Source organism: Puntigrus tetrazona, chromosome 20 (genome assembly GCF_018831695.1).
Source record: "Puntigrus tetrazona isolate hp1 chromosome 20, ASM1883169v1, whole genome shotgun sequence".
Taxonomy (NCBI): domain Eukaryota; kingdom Metazoa; phylum Chordata; class Actinopteri; order Cypriniformes; family Cyprinidae; genus Puntigrus; species Puntigrus tetrazona.
Genome location: NC_056718.1, coordinates 4630285 through 4649726, shown reverse-complemented (window position 1 = coordinate 4649726; position 19442 = coordinate 4630285). Strand labels below are relative to the sequence as shown.

Below are 19442 nucleotides of genomic sequence, written 5' to 3'. Positions count from 1 at the left end.
CTGAGTAGTAGCCAACCAGTGAGGCATAAGCAAAATGACTTAATGAACGTGCATAAAAGTTACAAAGAAGGACCGATGCTTCAGGAAGGTATGGTGAATATGACAACACGGTAATAATTCAAACGTCTTTATTAAACATCTATCGGAATCAATTCTGAATAGTTAGTTTAATAAAAAAAAAATATGTTGTAATTAGTTACTCGCCCTCAAATTGTATCATGTAACATGTAGGAGATTCTTTCCTGTTTGAATCATCCTTAATAAATAGTTTGATTTCCCGAATACTTTAAAATATCTTCCTTTACGTACTTCAGCGTGAGGAAATAATTACATAATTTTAGGTTTTAAGTGAACTATCCCTTTAACAATGGTACCAAATCTTAGTGCTGTCAAATGATTAATTCTTATTAATCGCATCCAAAATAAACATTTTTTGTATTTATTATGTATTTATAAATACATGCATGTATATATTTAAGAAAAAAAGTTGTTTATATATGAAATATATATATATGTATAATATATAATATGATAATATAAATGTATATATATATATATATATATATATATATATATATATATATATACACACACACAAACATACATACATATAGTCCTTATGTAAACAAAAATCTTAATTTTGGATGTGATTTATGGATTTAAATCATTTGACAGCTCTACCGATTCAGTTCACACACACTTGCTGTTCTCTCTCCACTCTTGCCTCACATGTTTCTCATTAAAACTTTATAAATAATTGAAACGTCATAAATAATTGAATATGCAGTATTTAGACATTTAAATAAATTCTTAAATATCAAATTGCAATGCATAGTAATAATTTAAATGTGACATTATGAATAAATACACTAAATCATCATATTAAGTTTAATTACACCTGTATTTAATTTGTTAGGGTTGTATTTAATATCTATCGCTCATTTGTTTTTATTAAAACAATTGTTCTTTAAATAATATGCCTGTTTATCTTATCATCAATTAACCAAGCTACAGTATTTATGTCAACATAATCCAGACAACAGCTGGCATTATTTTAATTCAATTAACACTGACCGAGAGCAGAGAGTTTACATAATTGGTTACGATACAGCTCCTGAGAAAAGCTTAAATGAACAGAACCTATAAAGTGATAAGAAATCCGGATACTAGTATTAGTATTTGTATAATACATTTGTATAATTTTTTATTTTAATCTTTAATCTCCTAAAGTGATAGTTCACCCAAAAATTAACCCTCTATGATCTTTCTTTTGTGGATATTTTGCAAAAAAACTGAAATGTGTTATTTTTTCATACAACCAAGTAAAACCTGTTTGGTTTTTTGAGTTTCACTGGATAAAAAAAATCATAATCATACAGGTATAAAATGCTATTTTTAATAACAAATGGCATAACTAATAACTATTTATGCAGTCTAGACCAAACATGAGATTTTGTTCTAGTGAAGCAGGGGGAGATTTAATCGAGGCTCTGATTTACCTGGGCTGTCCAGAGGGGATTGGGTTCTGCTGGCCAGATGCAGGGCCACTCTCGTGGGGTTTCCGACTGACATTGGGAGGAGGTGGACCCATTCCTGGGCCAGCAGACTGAGGCATGTTGGGTGAGGTTGGGGCCACACTACTGGAGCCTGCTGGATACGGCCGGCCTCCGGCTGCATGCCCTGGTCCTCGAGCTGTGGTCACAGAGCCACAGGGTTGCCCTGGACCCTGCCCGTGCATTGGACTGCTGGCATTCATGCCAAGACTGTTGCCCATGCCTGGGCCGGGGCCGCTGTAGTTGGCACCTGGTGCTCCGCCATAGTTAGGAGGGCGTGGGTAATTACCTAGAGATAAACAAGACTATTGTAAAAGCCCTAATAACACAATGAGAGAAACTTAAAAAAATATGCATTACCCCTTTTAAGAGTTAAAACCCCTCCGTTACATATTTTCTACCTCTTGATTAAAAAAAATCATAAACACAACCCAGAAAAAGTATTTACAATGTAATAAATGTTGACATGTTACTCAGTTTAGAGTCCGAATCTCTTAATTAAGTGCTAATATTTTATTTTATTTGTTATTTTACTGATTCACAGGATGGTGCAAAAGGAGAACACACAAAAGCAGTCACAATATTAGTCAAAATTGCTTAAATATCTGAAAGCAAAAGCTTTGATCTTCTGTTTGATCAGTGGGCCATATGTAGTTTTATGCTGACATTCTTAGGAGTCACAATGTGATGGATATTCATAAAATGACCTTATTTTGTATTCCACAGAAAGATGTAATACACACTTGAAACAACAATATTAAATGATAAATTTTTTTGGAAATAAAATGTAAATAGGGTCCATTTTGATCTAAAAGCAAGTCTAAATTCTGCACACATAATTCTTTTCTTTCTCTGTTTCTTCTCAGGCAGTCAAATGATCAGATCTTTGTGGGAAAGCATTGGAAGGCAGTGAAGTCTGGACACATTTCAGCCAAATTGACATTCTTCAAAACTAGTGTGGGACCAAAGCCCCAGCAGGCCATCAGAGAGCTCGTTGTTAATGAAGTATGTCTCCTCATGACATGTTTCAAGAGCAACCGTCTGAGGACATTCAGCCTGACACCCACTGGACGCCAAGTTTCTCTCGTCAAGCTTCTCTGGGGACGAGACATCATGTTCACCACGTGGAGTTCCGTCTAACGTGCTGATGTGCATAATGGGCATAAATTTAATCGTGCCCAGATCGCTGCTTGGCAGGAAGACTTTGCCAAGCAGCATTTCAGTCACAATTAGAACTGGGATTTCCACTCCTCAAGCTGTCGAAACGTTGAGATCTCTGGCTCATTCAGGTTTCAAGAGTTCCCCGTGGAAATCAGAGAGTCTTGGCATGTTTTCCTCTTTCCCAGTGTAAAAAAAAAGGACTAAAAATGTATTCCAAATCACATGAAGCAGGTTAGTTGGATGCTGGCTTTTTGCCCCCGTTCTGTAGTTACACTGAATCGAGACCTCTAACAAGCTCCTTCACGGTGGGGAGGATGGGCACTCCAGCCTGCAAGGATGTAGACGTGGACCTGGAGCAATGCCAATTACACAGAAATGCCTTACTGCTGTCAGAGACTCTGTGGTGACTTTCCTCCAGCCCTGTTAATCCCAACATTCCCTCAGGTGAAAAAGAGGGAAAGGTGCCACGAATGTGAAGGATGCAGCCGGCTGCCCTTCTGACAGTGCCGTGAGCGATGCATAGATGACAGAGGGTTTGAGACATGGGAACACAATTTGATGCCTACTGTGAGCAAAAAATATGTGTATCTCCCCTAGTTTCAGTGACCCCTATGTTTCTGTAATTCAGCTACACAAAATGCCAAAGCTTGTTCTGACACAACAGGACTCAAAAGCTTCCCACTTTCCCTGCCTTCAACTCGATTCACGTCGACAACTAAGCTTTGAGTCAAAGGCAGTTCTCTGTTTAAAGGGAATATATCATGGAAAAGGGGATTTTCCTTGCTCGTTTGAAAGTCGGCACATCAAAAACACTTTAAATTCATCATAAGCCCAGTCTGAAATGCTTTTATTTTTTTATCCGCAATTAATAGATTTGTGATAACTTTGTAGATTTCATAAAAAAGATAAAACTGAAATATCACACAAAAGCATTCAGACCATTTCCTTAGCAAATTTAGGTCAGGTACATTCCATTTTTCTGGAATATCTTTAAGATGTTCCCACACTTTGTGGCAATATTCAATCGATTGGACGTAATATATCTGTATAAATTAGTCCAACAGCTAAAAATACATAGGCATATTAGAACAAAACCTAAGCCACAATGTCCAAGGAACTGCCTGCTGAGCTCAAAGACAAAAATGTGTTGAAGCAAAGATCTGGGGAATGTTACAAAAACATTCTTCTGAACTGAAGGGTTCCCACTAGCACAGCGGTCTCCATAATTCTTAAATGAAAGACATTTGGAAGTCTTCCTAGAGCTGGCTATCCAGCTAAAAGAAAACAGGGAAGAAGGGTCTTAGTGATCAAGCTCCAGAGATCCTGTGTGTGGCCGAAGGTTCACTCTCTAACAGGACAACGACACTAAGCGCACAGACAAGAGTGACCTTGAGTTACCCAGCAAGAGCCGGACATGAACAACGAAAAAAGATCTCTCAAAAAAAGCAGAAAATAGCTGTTGATGGTTTCCATCAAACCTGAAAGAGCTTGAGAGCATCATCAATGACAAATGGCAGAAAACCCCAAATCCAGATGTAAAAAGCTTATTGATTCATAACCAAAAAGACTTGCTACAAAAAATGCTTTAACTAAGTACTGACTACATACAGACGTGGACAAAATTGTTGGTACCCTTTGGTCAATGAAAGAAAAAGTCACAATGGTCACAGAAATAACTGTTATCTGACAAAAGTAATAATAAATAAAAATTCTATAAATGTTAACCAATGAAAGTCAGACATTGTTTTTCAACCATGCTTCAACAGAATTATTTAAAAAAATAAACTGTGTGAAACAGGCATGGACAAAAATGATGGTACCCCTAGAAAACACTGAAAATTCACTCTCTAATTAGCATCAGGTGGATCAACGATTACTAAGCGCACAGACAAGAGTGACCACTGAGTTACCCAGCAAGAGCCGGACATGATACACTGTGTTGTTTGGTGATAAAAAGACCACTCTCGACATGGACCAGAGGAAGCAAAGGAAAGAGTTGTTGAGATCAGAAAGAAAATTATAGACAAGCACCTAAAGGTAAAGGCTATGAGAGCATCATCTCTAAGCAACTAGATGTTCCTGTGACTACAGTTGCACATATTATTCAGAAGTTTAAGATCCATGGGACTGTAGCCAACCTCCTGGACGTGGCCGCAGGAGGAAAATTGATGACAAATCTAAGAGACGGATAATCCGAATGGTAACAAAAGAGCCTAGAAAGACTTCTAAAGAGATTCAAGGTGAACTTCATGCTCAAGGAACATCAGTGTCAGATCGCACCATCCGTCGTTGTTTGAGCCAAAGTGGACTACATGGGAGACGACCAAGGAGGACACCATTGTTGAAAACGAATCATAAAAAGCAAGACTGGAATATGCCAAACTACATGTTGACAAGCCACAAAGCTTCTGGGAGAATGTCCTGTGGACAGATGAGACAAAAATCGAAGTTTTTGCCAAGGCACATCAGCTGTATGTTCACAGACGAAAAAATGAAGCATATCAAGAAAAGAACACTGTCCCTACTGTGAAACATGGAGGAGGCTCTGTTATGTTCTGGGGCTGCTTTGCTGCGTCTGGCACAGGGTGTCTTGAATCTGTGCAGGGTACAATGAAATCTCAAGACTATCAAGGAATTCTAGAGAGAAATGTACTAGCCAGTGTCAGAAAGCTTGGTCTCAGTCAGGTCATGGGTCTTGCAACAGGACAATGACCCAAAACACACAATAAAAACACCTAAGAATGTCTATGGGTCTTGCAACAGGACAATGACCCAAACACACCGCTAAAAACACCCAAGAATGGCTAAGAGGAAAAAATTGGACTATTGTAAAGTGGTCTATGAGCCCTGACCTCAATCCTATTGAGCATCTTTGGAAGGAGCTGAAACATGCAGTCTGGAAAAGGCACCCTTCAAACCGGACACAACTGGAGCAGTTTGCTCATGAGAGTGGGCCAAGATACCTGCTGAGAGGTGCAGAAGTCTCATTGACAGTTACAGGAAGCGTTTGATTGCAGTGATTGCCTCAAAAGGTTGCGCAACAAAATATTAAGTTAGGGGTACCATCATTTTTGTCCAGGTCTGTTTCATGAGTTTATTTTTTTTTAATAATTCTGTTGAAGCATGGTTGAAAAACAATGTCTGACTTTCATTGGTTAACATTTATAGAATTTTATTTATTATTACTTTTGTCAGATTAAAGTTATTTCTGTGACCATTGTGACTTTTTCTTTCATTGACCAAAGGGTACCAACAATTTTGTCCACGTCTGTATGCTATTTTTTTCTTTGTATTTGAGTTATCAATCAAATGCATTTCACTGTCATTATTTGGGGTTTGGAGTGTAAATTGAAGTTGGAGAAAATGCACTGCATGACGGTCAATGTTAATGCCGGCTGATTTTTCAGCAGATTTTCAATCATAATCCTCATTTACATAGTTGATGGAGAATCAGATCTCAGCAGGGGAGCCTTAACAGCCGCAATGACTCAACTCCCTGCTGAGTTAATAGCCTTTCTGACTAGAAATCAACTTCCGTCTCGTTCAAAATTAACGTTCATTTGGTGGAGCAATCATTTGGCTGTGGCAGTGACCACTGACCAATGAGCTTCTGAAGAAGCAACAAACCACTGTCCTGCTTGAATCTCTGAAGCTTTCATCATTCTGCCATTCTTGATTGCCAAATCTAACACACCACCAACAAAAGAGGGCCAGGTTTCATAAAAAAATATTTGGGAACAAGAGATAACTCTTTCTGGGTCAAATATGACACCCAATAAAACCCCTACTAAAACGGGTAACAGTGATAGTTACAAAGGTTTATATACAAACATGTTAGCCAATAAAAAAAGGTAATCTACACAAAAAGGAACATTGAATAAATTATTGTGTAACATGGATAGCCGAAGTATACTGCAGCAGCACTCAACTGATGTGTAACTGCGCTACCTGTTAATATGGGCACCAAAATGAATCAGTGTATAACAAGATGTATGAGTCAGAGAGATTCTGGAAAATTTTCAAGAAAATGGAATTATGAATGTCTGTTTTGTAAGTAGAAGGAAACAATAAAATGTTACATTTTATGCTGTTCCAAACTATGTATTGACGGAGGCGTCTATTCATGGATCCTATCAATCTGTGTACGCAATTCTGTGGTCGGCTGCCACTGTAGCTCAGTCAGTGTCTGGCCTGCAACGGCGGCTGCTCCCCTGTTGTCTTGAGCAGGCTGTCAGTCATTTGAATGAGAGTACAGGACAACGGGCACTATCAATCAGGCAGAGTGGAGGCCATGACATTATAAAGGCACGCTTAGCAGCTATTCATTTATTACAGCAGCATGCCATAACATTCGTGATGAATTGCTGCTGAGCCCTGTTAATGGGGGTCTCTTTCACAGATGCACACAGCTGAAACAACAACAATGGACACTTTAAGTATTAATTCACCAAAAAACATAAACTGTCATTTACTCACACTTCCAAACCCAGATTGGTTTCTTTCTTCTGAGAACACGAAAAATAAATACATATATTTAAATTCAGTGCCTAAAATGATCCCACTAGGCTTGAGTGACATGATATGGTCCTTGCATGTCTGATTGGTTGCAACACCACATAAATACATACATATACATATATATATATACATATATATATATATATATATATATATATATATATATATATATATATATATATATATATATATATATATTTATTTATATATGTGCATGATGTTAAAATAAAGAAAAGAATAATATGTAATAGTAGAGGAAGCAGTTCCTCACACAAAGGTATTATATGACTTCTGAAGACTTACAATAAAGTGTACATAAAGTCTTAGATGATTTAGCTCCTCCACATTTCCAAAATCCTGGCCAACTGAAAGTTCCTAGAATATCAAGATATATGGTAGATTCTTTTCCTATTGAGCACCCACACTGTTGTGTTGTTCAGGAGATAGACATTCTGTCAGTTTCAATCTAAATTAAAGACCCATCTTTTAAAGGGGTCACGAAATCCAAATTCCCTTCATTTTATACAGGAGTTCATTGTGCAATGAAAACATCCCAGAAAGTTTCAGAACTCTCTCATAAGTCTAAAACCATAAGTACTGTAAGTACCTCTGCAGAAGGAGAACCACACCAACATCTACATCTTCTACAGATCACTACAGCCAGCTATGCCAGGACAAACTGGAGTTTATGCACAGTTTTTTCAATGAGTCCACCGATAAGACAGTTTGGGTTTCTTGTCACGGTTTGATTAGTTGGGATCATCGAAGACACTTAACTTTCAGAGAATAGTCGATTTGATTTCACCGCTGAATGTGAACAAAACTTGAACTGAATTAAGCTGGATGATGGCATCATCATTTGCTGTAGAGCTGCTTATAAGTGAACTGCATCTTGCAACAATGACACAGACAATGACCCAAGCTAAATATTGGCATCGCTGCCTCCTGTACGACTGCTTAAAGCTAAAATGAACTCATTTCAAATTGATGAACTTCACACTGTTATTGATCTGAACCAGCACTGAACTGAACACTTGCTTGGTTGGGGTATGAAAGACACTTATCTTTCAGTAATGTATCAATGTGACGACACAGATTATCACCTTCGACTAACAACAAAACTTGAATTGAGCTAAGTCAACATTGTTATTGATCGGAAACAACACTTCAGCAACTTTAGCAATACATATTTTATGGCAGAATCTGAATTGTCTTCATAGTTGAGTTGATAATTGATTCTGCCATTTTACTGTAGAAATTAAGGTTCCACAAAATGTACAGACCACTATTTTTGTGGTGCTTTTTGTTCTTTTTTCATCATGGCAACTCCTAAAAAGTTTAAAAACCAGGTAAGGGGTAAGTGTTTTGCAATAACAATAATCAAAATATAGAAGAAAACCTGTGTGTTACCTGAAGGGCCATACTGGCCGCTTTGGGGCCCATAAGAGGGGCCCAGCTGATAGGAGCCCACACTATGGTGCATAGGGCCAGTGGGACAAGAGTGTGGAGACATAGAAGGTCCAGGCTGCTGGCCTCCAAACTGGGGACCAGGTGCATTGCGCTGCATGTTAGGTGCAAATCCTTAAAGGTAAAAAAAAAAAAAAAGAAAGATTAACCATATAAACCAGATAATGGATACAGGAGGTAATTGGTTAGAAGTGAAGTAAAGCTTCAAACATTTCAAAATTAAAACTTTTGTGCATAGTTTTGAATAAAAAAAACTTCATTATGATTCAGTGTACGCTGAATATATATATATATATATATATATATATATATATATATATATATATATATATATATATATATATATATATATAATAAATTCAGCTTTTCAGAATGGATTACTCATACACATTATGTTATCATACTGAGACAAACAGCTCTCATGTGATATCAAAAACAAAACCTCATACAGGGGCATTTTGACAGAATATCTTGAACTTTGTGGCAATACTGCATTTATGGATTTGTTTGCTGCATCATATTTGTCAATAGTCACTGTATGAAATGTACGATGACAGGTCAGGGGGCGGGGCCAGTGTGTTAACTGCATAACCGCATTATTTTTTCATAACTAATTAAGCTAGCACACTAAACTGTCAGATGTTTTTAATTGTTTGAATTTAAGATCTGAAAAAATAAAACTATGATTTTGCGATTTGTGATGTTTTGGGATGAAAGCTGCACTTAAGCCCTTCTTGTACTGCAGGAAACATAGTTACATTAACCGTAATGTCTTTTTTTACTTGTTTACTCAGATCATTACAATTCAGACAATATTTATTTTTATTAACAAATATTAAATTAAATTTAAAAACATATATTTTGCAATTTTTACAGAGGCAAACAAGTAGTAAAACAAGTAAAGCTGTTAAAAGAAAACTGACTGGTCTATTAGAAGTGGGCATTCTTTACAAAACAGTGAAAAGGTGATATAATTGACAATTACTAAATTCTTCAATAGCTTTGGTTTATATATGGAAAATGCTACTGCAGCATGACAGAATCCATAACAAGTGTTAACACAGATCATATAATTAAGTTCATTCATCTCAAGTGATTCCAAAATTGTTAGAAAATGAATAAAAGCTGACATACATGGGACACATGTTTGCTAAAACTCTCCTTTTCCTGATAGCTGTAAATAAGAGGCAGCGTGAGTTTTAATGTTGCAGTGGGAAATCAACTCACCTCTCTCCTGAGACATGGGCGACTGACTGTGAGTGGAATGGGAGCCCACGTCTGGAACGTTCCCTGGGGTCTGAGGGGCCATCTGTGTACCTGTGTGTGGGAAAAACATGTACATGTGTGCACAAACCCACAGTCTTTCACTGTACAAACATTATTTTCTTAATCAGTAGTGTTGTTTACCAGATTGTGTTTTTCTTTTTAATTTAATTCTATAATATTTACATTTATAAATGAATAATATAAAGTAATTAATTTTATTAATTATTGAATTACATCATTTAAAATAACAATTATATTGCGACTTTGTTACATTTACTGAATGCCTACAAAAACATAGAATAACTCATATTATAAATGTTTGAATATATTTTACTGGGAAGCAAGACAAAAATACTGATTAAGAATTATTTTTGTGGTGCACATGCACAAAACCACAAATGCAGTTAACGGTCTCACACAAGAGCTACATTTCACGATAAATATCAGACAAATTAGCCTAGAGGGCAGAATATCTAACCACATGTCCCACGGGAGATGTTTAAGGCTCATTGTTTCTCTCCCAGGGGCGACTTTGTGTGCTTGTATGTACAGAATGTGTATATTTGTAAAAGAGGAGATATTCATTCTCCAGTAATGGCACACAGATCACATGTCAGGGCCAGCCCTGTGTGCGGCTAATGGCCGTCGGTGCTCCCAGTAGGGATGAGGCAGTTTTGTGTGCAGCAGGGTAAACGGTCTCCTGTGGACCTTGTTAGTGACATTCAGAACGGAAAGGAAAAACAGCAGTTTCAGCTGCACAAAGCCCTCTGCTGCCCGGCTATCAAAGAAGCCCGGCTAACAATGCAGCACACAGCAGGACAGTAATTGTGTCAAAGTGACTCCAAACTGCTAACAGACTTTCAAAACTATTTTAATGATGGAGTGACTTGTTTTAAAGTCAGCTTGAATCCTGCCGCTGACCCACTGCTGTCTGGAGCTCAAATACCTCGGCCTCCGACTGCTCCATGGTGGCATGATTAAATGACATACATGTGATGGCTGTAGCTAATGGGTACATCAAAGCTATCATAAGAATAATAATCTCCCCCCCCCAAAATATTCACAACAGCTAAAGTTTCGACCCAATCAATGAAGCAAAAAACAAAGATTCACATTGATAATTAAATTGATTAAACTGTTGACATAATGATTGATGAATATTATTAATATTTCTGAAAATTCCCATCCCTACTACAGAATAATCCTTTACAGTCCAACATAACTACAGAAATAGTATTTCAAATGATTAAAATAAATTAGGCAAAATAAAAACCAAAACTGATAAAACACATAAATATTTGATTTCTCATTGAAAAAATAAATCAAAAAATTATATCTCACACAGAATCTTTTACCTGGCCCACTGGCAGGTGATATGGGCCCAGATCGTGATTGGCTGGAACCCACAGGTGATCCCACAGGCGAGGGCGAGGGCCCGCTGCGCATGCTGGGGACCCTGGGTGAGGCGTGGGGCGAGAAGGGTGACTGAGCGGGGTTACTCTGTTCTCCCTGGCTACTGGTGGATCCTGAAGCACTGACGGCCGAACTGAGACCCGCTTCTGTTCCAGTGGGGAGGTCATCTATAGAGCCAGACAAATCCTGAAGTACACAAACACAAGAAACCTTGAGTCGAAGCCTGAGACTTTATCATATTTTTCATGACTCCAAAAGAGCCAAGCAGCACAGCAGGCTATACATCCTCAAATATTTTAGAAGTAGGTAATATAAAGCATATTTTGTTAATGCGCTTGATGTCACATCTTATTTGGAAGAAAGAAAATGAACGGACACAAGCGGTTCTGAAGCAGCAGACCTGGAAAGACTACTTACTGAACGTAGTGCATTAATTCTAAGTGTATGCTGCCAAAATCGCAACCAGTGCCAATCTAAACCCTATAAATAAACCACTTAGGGGGCTTGGGGTCTTTTTACCCCACAAGTGATCCTGCATTCATCCAACGGGCTCTGAGTTCATGTCTGCAAAAAATCGTAATCAACCTTGCAACTGAAATTAGTTTCCAATTGCTGAGGTGATAATAACCCCTGGCCTGAACTTTAGTAGAGTGGTTGTTTGGTGAGTCCCTGCCTGTTGTCGAATCTTAATGATCGCTCATTGTTATTCCCCACGGTCTAAAAAGCAACATTGACGATACTGGAAGACGGGCCATCAGAAGTACTACAAGTTTTCTGTAACTAATAATTAAGCACTCTGCCAAATATGGGAAAAATAAAAAGGATTTCCTTCACAGTAACATCAGGCCGAGTGGTGCTGGAAGACTACGGAACAAAACTTTCCAATGAGGCCTTAAATTCCAAGACACATGAGCCAGTGGTTCCAGCAATGAATGATTGTGATGGAAACGCAGGCGGTCTTCAGAAGAGACCGACTTCACGGTGCAGGCTTAATGGTGATGACCTAGTTGAGGATGAAGAGGAACATATGCTCAACTTTATGCAATACCACATATCGGCCTCGATGACGGAGTGTCGTGAAGACTGTGGGTCAACTACTTCCAGCAGTAACTTTCTCCGCTGGAAACTCTTGGCTTTTCCAGTTACTCTAGACAGCTTGTTAATGTTATCATGGATTCTTTTTCCAGATGACTCAAAGAAGGAGATGGTCACAATTTCACATTTCATAAGAAGTTCACTATATGCGAATAGAGAGAGCCAACATCTTCAGTCTACTTTTAAAAAGACAGATCACCTAAAATGTCATCAAGGTCATGAGTGAATGACCATCAAAAAGGAAATGTATTACATCGTGAACCTGGATTGCTCCAACAGATCATAAATAGTCCACATGACTTATGAACTGTATTCCAAGTCATCTCAAAGGGTTAGTTCACCCAAATATGAAATTTAACCAATGTTTCACTAACACCTATGAAAATTTGTTTTATTTTGGCCAACATATAGTCAAGCGTCATTGTGTTTCTGGCATCCTGACTTTCTGTCCCAGCTTATGGACCTTTCTCAATTTTCCCAAATCAGCGCAGCAGAGAATTTGTGTTATCTTTCAGCCTGTCTGCTGTTTCCGTTTTGTCTCTTATGTAGTATAATTTAACAAAGCTGAAGTCAGGCCATTGTTTTTTTTTTGCTTAAATATTAAAATTACACAAATCTAATTCAAATAAAAAATTTAAATAATAATTAAAATAAAGAAACATACTCATTATGCTATATATGCAGCTTTTTTGGACTGTGATTAAAATGCAGTGGTTGCTTCTAATTTTAAATGACTACATACATTTAGGCCAGTTTGCCTGTTTTAAAGCCAATACACAACAAATGAATCTGATTAAAACAGAATCTGCCAATTTGCTGGGAAACAAAAAGATCTAAATTGTCCTTGAAAAATGTCTCATCTCAGGCAATATGGACCAAAATTGCTTTTTGTTAATAAAGACTTGAACTTCCCTTTCCTTAAAAAAAAATCATATGGGCCACTTTTATTTTATGACACACTGCTATTTTTGGAGCTTTGTGGAAAAAAGAATCATCAAAGAACATTCTTTAAGAACATGTTTAAAACATTTTTCCTACAGAAGAAAGTAAAACATTTGGGTTTGGAAAGACAAAAAAATTCTGACAGAATGTTTTGGGTGATCTCAAACTGAAGGATAAGCAACTTCTGTTGTTTTCATTTTGGTGACATGCTGTATTCATCTCTGCAAGCTTTTCCTGCAAAACTCCTAGTGGTAGAAGTCAAACCACTTCAACCTTGTACAAATTAGTCGAGGCTGGAGCTTGCTTGATTTATGTCCATAATTAGTTATATTCGTTAAGTCTCTGGCTTCTTTAATTGATGAACGCAATTATTCAGGCTCATTGGACATTCAAAGTTCCTCTCTTTCCATCTCTCACTCTCCAGATCTCAGTAGAGGAGAGAAGATGGAGAACAAAAAAAAAAATGGATGCAGCGTCTCTCTCTTCTGATTGGTGAGATGGAGTAATGCAGCCCACCCAACGCTCATCCTTCATCATTTCACATGACAGCCTCCGTACAAGCCAATTAAAACATGGAGGAATTATGAGAGGATAATTGGGAAGCCAGGCGTGGCCATCTGAAGCCTGGTCTCTCTAAATCAGCCCAGAATTCAAAACCTAGATTTAGGGGCTTTATTGAATGAAGGGCCAAAAATGAATTATAATCATTTGAAAAATATTATATTACATTATCGGAGTGTCTGTCTATTTACACTATGTGTTTTTTTAACCTTCCTTTTCAAATCCCTTATCACATTGGAAAGGTATTTATTTTAGTAGACAGACAGATATATATATATATATACACATAGATAGATAGATAGATAGATAGATATTTAGTTTTTTTTTGTCCTATTGCTTGCAATTTGTTTCTTATCCTCATTTCAACAATGTTTATTTTAATATCAGAAATATCATATAATATATCTTCAAGTCAAGTGGCTTTTTATTGTCATTTCAACTACATATAGCAGTGCAGTACATAGTGAAATGACACAACGTTTCTCCTGGACCTGATGCTACATAAAGTCACACACACACACACAATACAAAAAAACTCACATACTGAGTGAGCAAAGACAGTGTCTTAGCCACATAAAGTGCAAAGTGTGCAGGCTAGTGCAAACAGCAGGAAGTAGAGTGCAAACCCAGTGTTCAAACTAGTGCAAACAGTGCAAAGACAAAATCAGTGCAAGAACACAAAATACAAACAACAATAAATATCATAAAACTTTTAATATCATAAAACTTAAAAAATCTTTATATTATGATATATATCGTTATTGTGATATTCAAGTGTATGTAAAAAAAATATTCAAGTGTTATTTTAACAGTGTAAATAGCATTCATCTGTAAGAATATTTGCTATTTTTCGCTTAATGTAAATAAAATCGATTGATATTTGCACTTAGTGTAAATAGCGTCTATCGCTTTTTTGTGAAAATATCAATAGATGCTATTTACATTAAGTGAAAACAGCACATTTTCTTTGCCATTATATTATATTATATTATATTTTTATACTAATAAAGTGCCAGCAATTTTCATTTAAAACTATCCAAATACATAACACCAACCTAGACATACTGTCAGCAAAAGCTTGCCACACCATATGGTGGTCTGTGCCACATGATAAGGTCGGTACAATTGGTTAATAACATCTTTCAGGAAGGGCATAATGTAGACTCAATTAAGCATGGAGGATTTTTATTTATTTTATAGCAAAAAAGGCACAGAAATCATCCACGCCGTTTGTCTTCTGATGATGTTGAAACCCCAGAAAAAGAAATAAAAAAAGGATGCTAGAGCACTTAAGGGCTTTTGTGCTCCAGCCAGTCATAAGAAGAGACAATAGATAGTCGCACATCGGCGAGGGAGAGGGGCCGTAAGGCAATACGAGTACACGCGCACACACACACACACACACACATAATGCGCTGACGGAGGAATTCTCTTCCCCTGTTGTGATGCCTGACAATCTGAAAAGAGGCTGACATATTGGGTTTGACGAGAGCGTTCCCCAGACACAGAGAGCGTGCTGGAGCCAGGAGTGGAGGTGGATTAAGCAACCGCAAGAGAGATGGAGGAAAAAAATATGTATCTTTCTGACAGGAGAAGGCAACAATAATAAGTCTTCATACCAAAAAAAATCACTGTGACACAGATAGGCTGTAGACTTCTGATGTAAACGGTCTATATTTCACACAACTGGTAGGCTGGTAGTTACTCTGTGCTTGGAAAAAAAACAAGTGACGCATGTCTAAGCGTGAATGGCAAAGACTTTAACCACAGTGGGTGTGATCACACCAACAGCGCAAAACAGCAGGGTTCAGGAAATAAAAAGGTCATTCAAAATCTCCATAGTGAAATTGATTTTTACTGATAAAGTTTAAACCTTTCAAGATAGACCTTCCATGATGATATACCATTTAAAGGTTTAGGTTGGTGAGATGCTCAAAGGCTACTTATAATGAAAAGTACAGTAAAAACAATAATACTGCTCATATATATATATATATATATATATATATATATATATATATATATAAAAATTCAATGTGTAATTTAATCTTGATCATGTAAAAGCTGAATTTTCAGGAGCCATTATTCCAGTCTTTAGTGTCACAGGATCCATCCGAAATCATTTTTATTATTAATACTATTATTATTATTAATCATGTTATCATTATAAAAACAGTTGTGCTGCTTGCATTTTTTGTGCAAACTGTGATACATTCTTTGATTAATACACCTTTTTTTAACACAGAAGTCACTTTCTGTGGATGTTTACTAGCCTTTATAGGGAAATAATATGGTACGGCACATTTGTTTGCAATATCCAAGTAGCAAAACAAGCTGTTTTATTGAAAATAGCTGGAAGCAAATGACACCGAAAGCTAGCCTCGTTGAATTTTCTCTTGCAGAGAAAATACGTTGGAAAGAATAGGATTCATTTGAACCATGTAAACAGTAATTGTTGTCATGAATACTATTCGATAAATACATGCGTATTAAGTTGCACATCTTAGGGTTTACGCTAAGCTAGCAGTACTCGCTAATTGGTTAGTGCTATGCTAAGCTACATTCTAAACTGACAAAAGATAAGAAACAAAGAATGAGAAATGTTATTTTTACAGATTTTCTTAAATCAGTATCCATTATATGTAGTATCCAGTATCCAACATAGTAACCATTAAGAGTTTTTCTTTCAGCCAATAGTGATTTCAGAGATGACATGATAACAGATCAAAGATAACGGTAAAATTGTATTTTTTATATATATGTCATCTTTAAGCAATGGATTGTTTATCACTTGAGGTAATGGATACAGTATCCAATGTAAGATATGATTCTATGTGGAACGAAAAAAGCATAAAAAGTTAAAATAATTTACGCTTTATGGTACAGAAAAACTATATTCATTCTCTCGTACATTAGGTAGACAGTTTAGGTTCTTTGTGTTCTGTTGTCTTCTAATGAAATGTTGTGATTAATCTTGGAGCAGGTTGGTTGACTTCAACTCTTTATTGATTGTTTTGAAATCCTCGAGGAGAAAATGAATGAGAAAAATACTCCCAGAACTAGGGCCTAAGAAAAAGTGTGCGGTCACTGTTGAACTTCATTCGCTGTAAAAAGCGTCTTTAAACAAATCGTTGCAGTATAATCAAACATTTGACATGTTTAATGACACAATAACAAAGGCACTGGCTGAACACTGCATGACTCCATTAACATTCTGGACCAGATCTACTTTATTACATAATAGGGATGTGCAATACAACATATTCTATCAACAATGACAATTGATACCCTAAATAACTGGGCTGGTTTTGCGTTCACCTGACCAGACTGTACGTGTTTCTCAGTTGGTGCTTACATAGGACATGTCGTATAAAAAAACCTGAAGTGTTCAATAGAAAAACATTTAGTTTTATCTTTAAAAAATAAAACAAAAAAAAAGGTTTAACCACTTTTTACATGAAAAGATCTAAAAATGCAACATTCATGATGGGATGCTCAAGAAACAACAAAACACAGGATGCAATGGCTGACTGCATGAAAGGGGCTTTGCAATTTACAGATGCAAATTTTCCCAAGAGGGTTTAACTGTGCAAACTGTCTAACATCTAAAGCGGAGCATGCCAACTAAATGCTAATTAAAGCACCACTGCTAAAAACATCAAAACAAATAAAAAACTAGTCAAACTTGCTAATCTATTAGTCGTTTTTCGACGAATAGTCATGGAAACATACATAACGGTAAAACTCCAGAGGACATCAATAGGAGAGTATAGACTGAGACAGTCGGATCATTACAGCTACAGTGTGTGCATCTGTGTGTTAAGAGGAGAAATGAATGAACCTGCCTCCCTTTTAAGACACGCAGATAAAACGAAACAACAAAAAAGGATGGACAACAAAAGATTACTTTATCCGCGCTGCGTGATAATGAGAAATGCTCGGTGTGTCTGTATGAGGAACCGAACTGACAGAGTTGTGTGAGAAAGAGAGGATGTCAGATCTCCCGTCACCTCATCATATCTCATCTTTGTCAGCGGTAGCATCAAAGAGCTGTCTGATAGAGCATGTAAAATTGCTACCATCACATACACACACGTCACTGTGTGCAGCTCCCATTCACAGCCCATTAAACACTGAAGTGTGACAGTGGCTTTCTGTTGTGGCTGATGTCAGTGCTTCAGTTGACAGCAGTGATAGGAGACGTCTATGGAGGATCAGACTCGCTCAGCAGGTGGCCTGTCAAAGTTATCCTAGCCATCATTTCTCACCCAGAACGTCTGAGAGCTCCACTCTCATACGCAGGGCTTCAACCGGCACTCTGAGCTCTGTGCTAAAGGAAATGGTCTTTAAACACACTGTACCCTATTGTTTCAACTCTATTTCTGTTCCACTACTGGCATAAACCGGAACTGCAATCGCACTTGTTTCAGCTGCCCTACTGGGCTTGGCATTACAGCACGCTGGCAGGACTATCGGTCCAATACTGTTTGGATATCATTTGTTTTAAATATCATCCCGTATTCCACAAAACAAAATCAGCCACATAGGTTCAAAATCAACGTAAGAGCAAAAAGAGGCCACATATTATGCAAAATTCATTTTTTACATGTTGTCTGAAAATAAATGTGTTTTGAGAGTGTGTGTACATAATCACCTTACAACAGTGATCCTCGAATCTGGACCTCGAGATCCATTCAGATTCAGCTTTAACCCTAGACAAAAACACCTGAGCATGCTATGCATCAGTGTCTTCAAGATCATTAGAAAATCACAGGTAGGTGAGTTTTATCAGGGTTGGAGCTAAGCTCTGCAGCACATTGGACCTCCAGGGTAAGATTAGAGGAACCCTGACCTATAATGATAAAAATCCATTTTACAAGCCACCCCCACAACTGTTAATTGAGACTTACATTATTAGACCCCACCCTTCTGTATTGGACCCCACCCCTTGTTTAAAGGAAAACACCACCGTTTTTCTATATTTCACTATGTTCTTACTATTTTTTACTTTGCAGCACCTCTGCGGAATAATATCATCTCTCCTAAATAGTCCTCCTCTCCCTCTCACTTGAGTTTTCAGGACTGACGATATTACTGTGCCGAGGTTGTAGTGCTGCGAAGTGTTATTCCGCCATATATTATAATTATCTTTTTTCATCTACTTAAAAAAATCACAACGTTTTATTTTGTGTTTATTTTGTGTTTTTATTTTACTGTAACTGTATTTCAAAAGGGAAAGTGTTTGGTAGCTTCTAAATTCATTTCTGTTTGGTACCAATGGAATGAATGGTTTAAGCTAACTGCATAGTGGAGAGCGATTCAGTAAGACGGGACAGATATGTATCAACTCGTCTAAATTGAGGGAAGAACATAGTGAAATATGGAAAAATGGTGGTGTTTTCATTTAAGGTCACGCTAGATCATTCAAGTAAGAAATTTCTTCTTGTTGGTGCTGTATGCAGAATT

The 19442-nt window shown here is 37.2% G+C and overlaps 1 protein-coding gene across 6 annotated transcripts in view; it reads right to left on the bottom strand.

The window, feature by feature from the left end:
- Window positions 1-19442, bottom strand: part of arid1b (AT rich interactive domain 1B (SWI1-like)) — a 68808-nt gene that overhangs the window by 18561 nt on the left and 30805 nt on the right. For 5 of the 6 annotated variants that reach the window (XM_043219053.1, XM_043219052.1, XM_043219056.1 and 2 more), the window contains 4 exons: window positions 11321-11564; window positions 9927-10016; window positions 8643-8813; window positions 1500-1842 (listed from right to left, as the gene is read on the bottom strand). In XM_043219053.1, coding sequence (XP_043074988.1) covers window positions 1500-1842; window positions 8643-8813; window positions 9927-10016; window positions 11321-11564 — 848 coding nt within the window. Of the gene's footprint in view, window positions 1-1499; window positions 1843-8642; window positions 8814-9926; window positions 10017-11306; window positions 11565-19442 lie in introns of those variants that run through there. The other variant, XM_043219057.1, reaches the window with a different exon arrangement.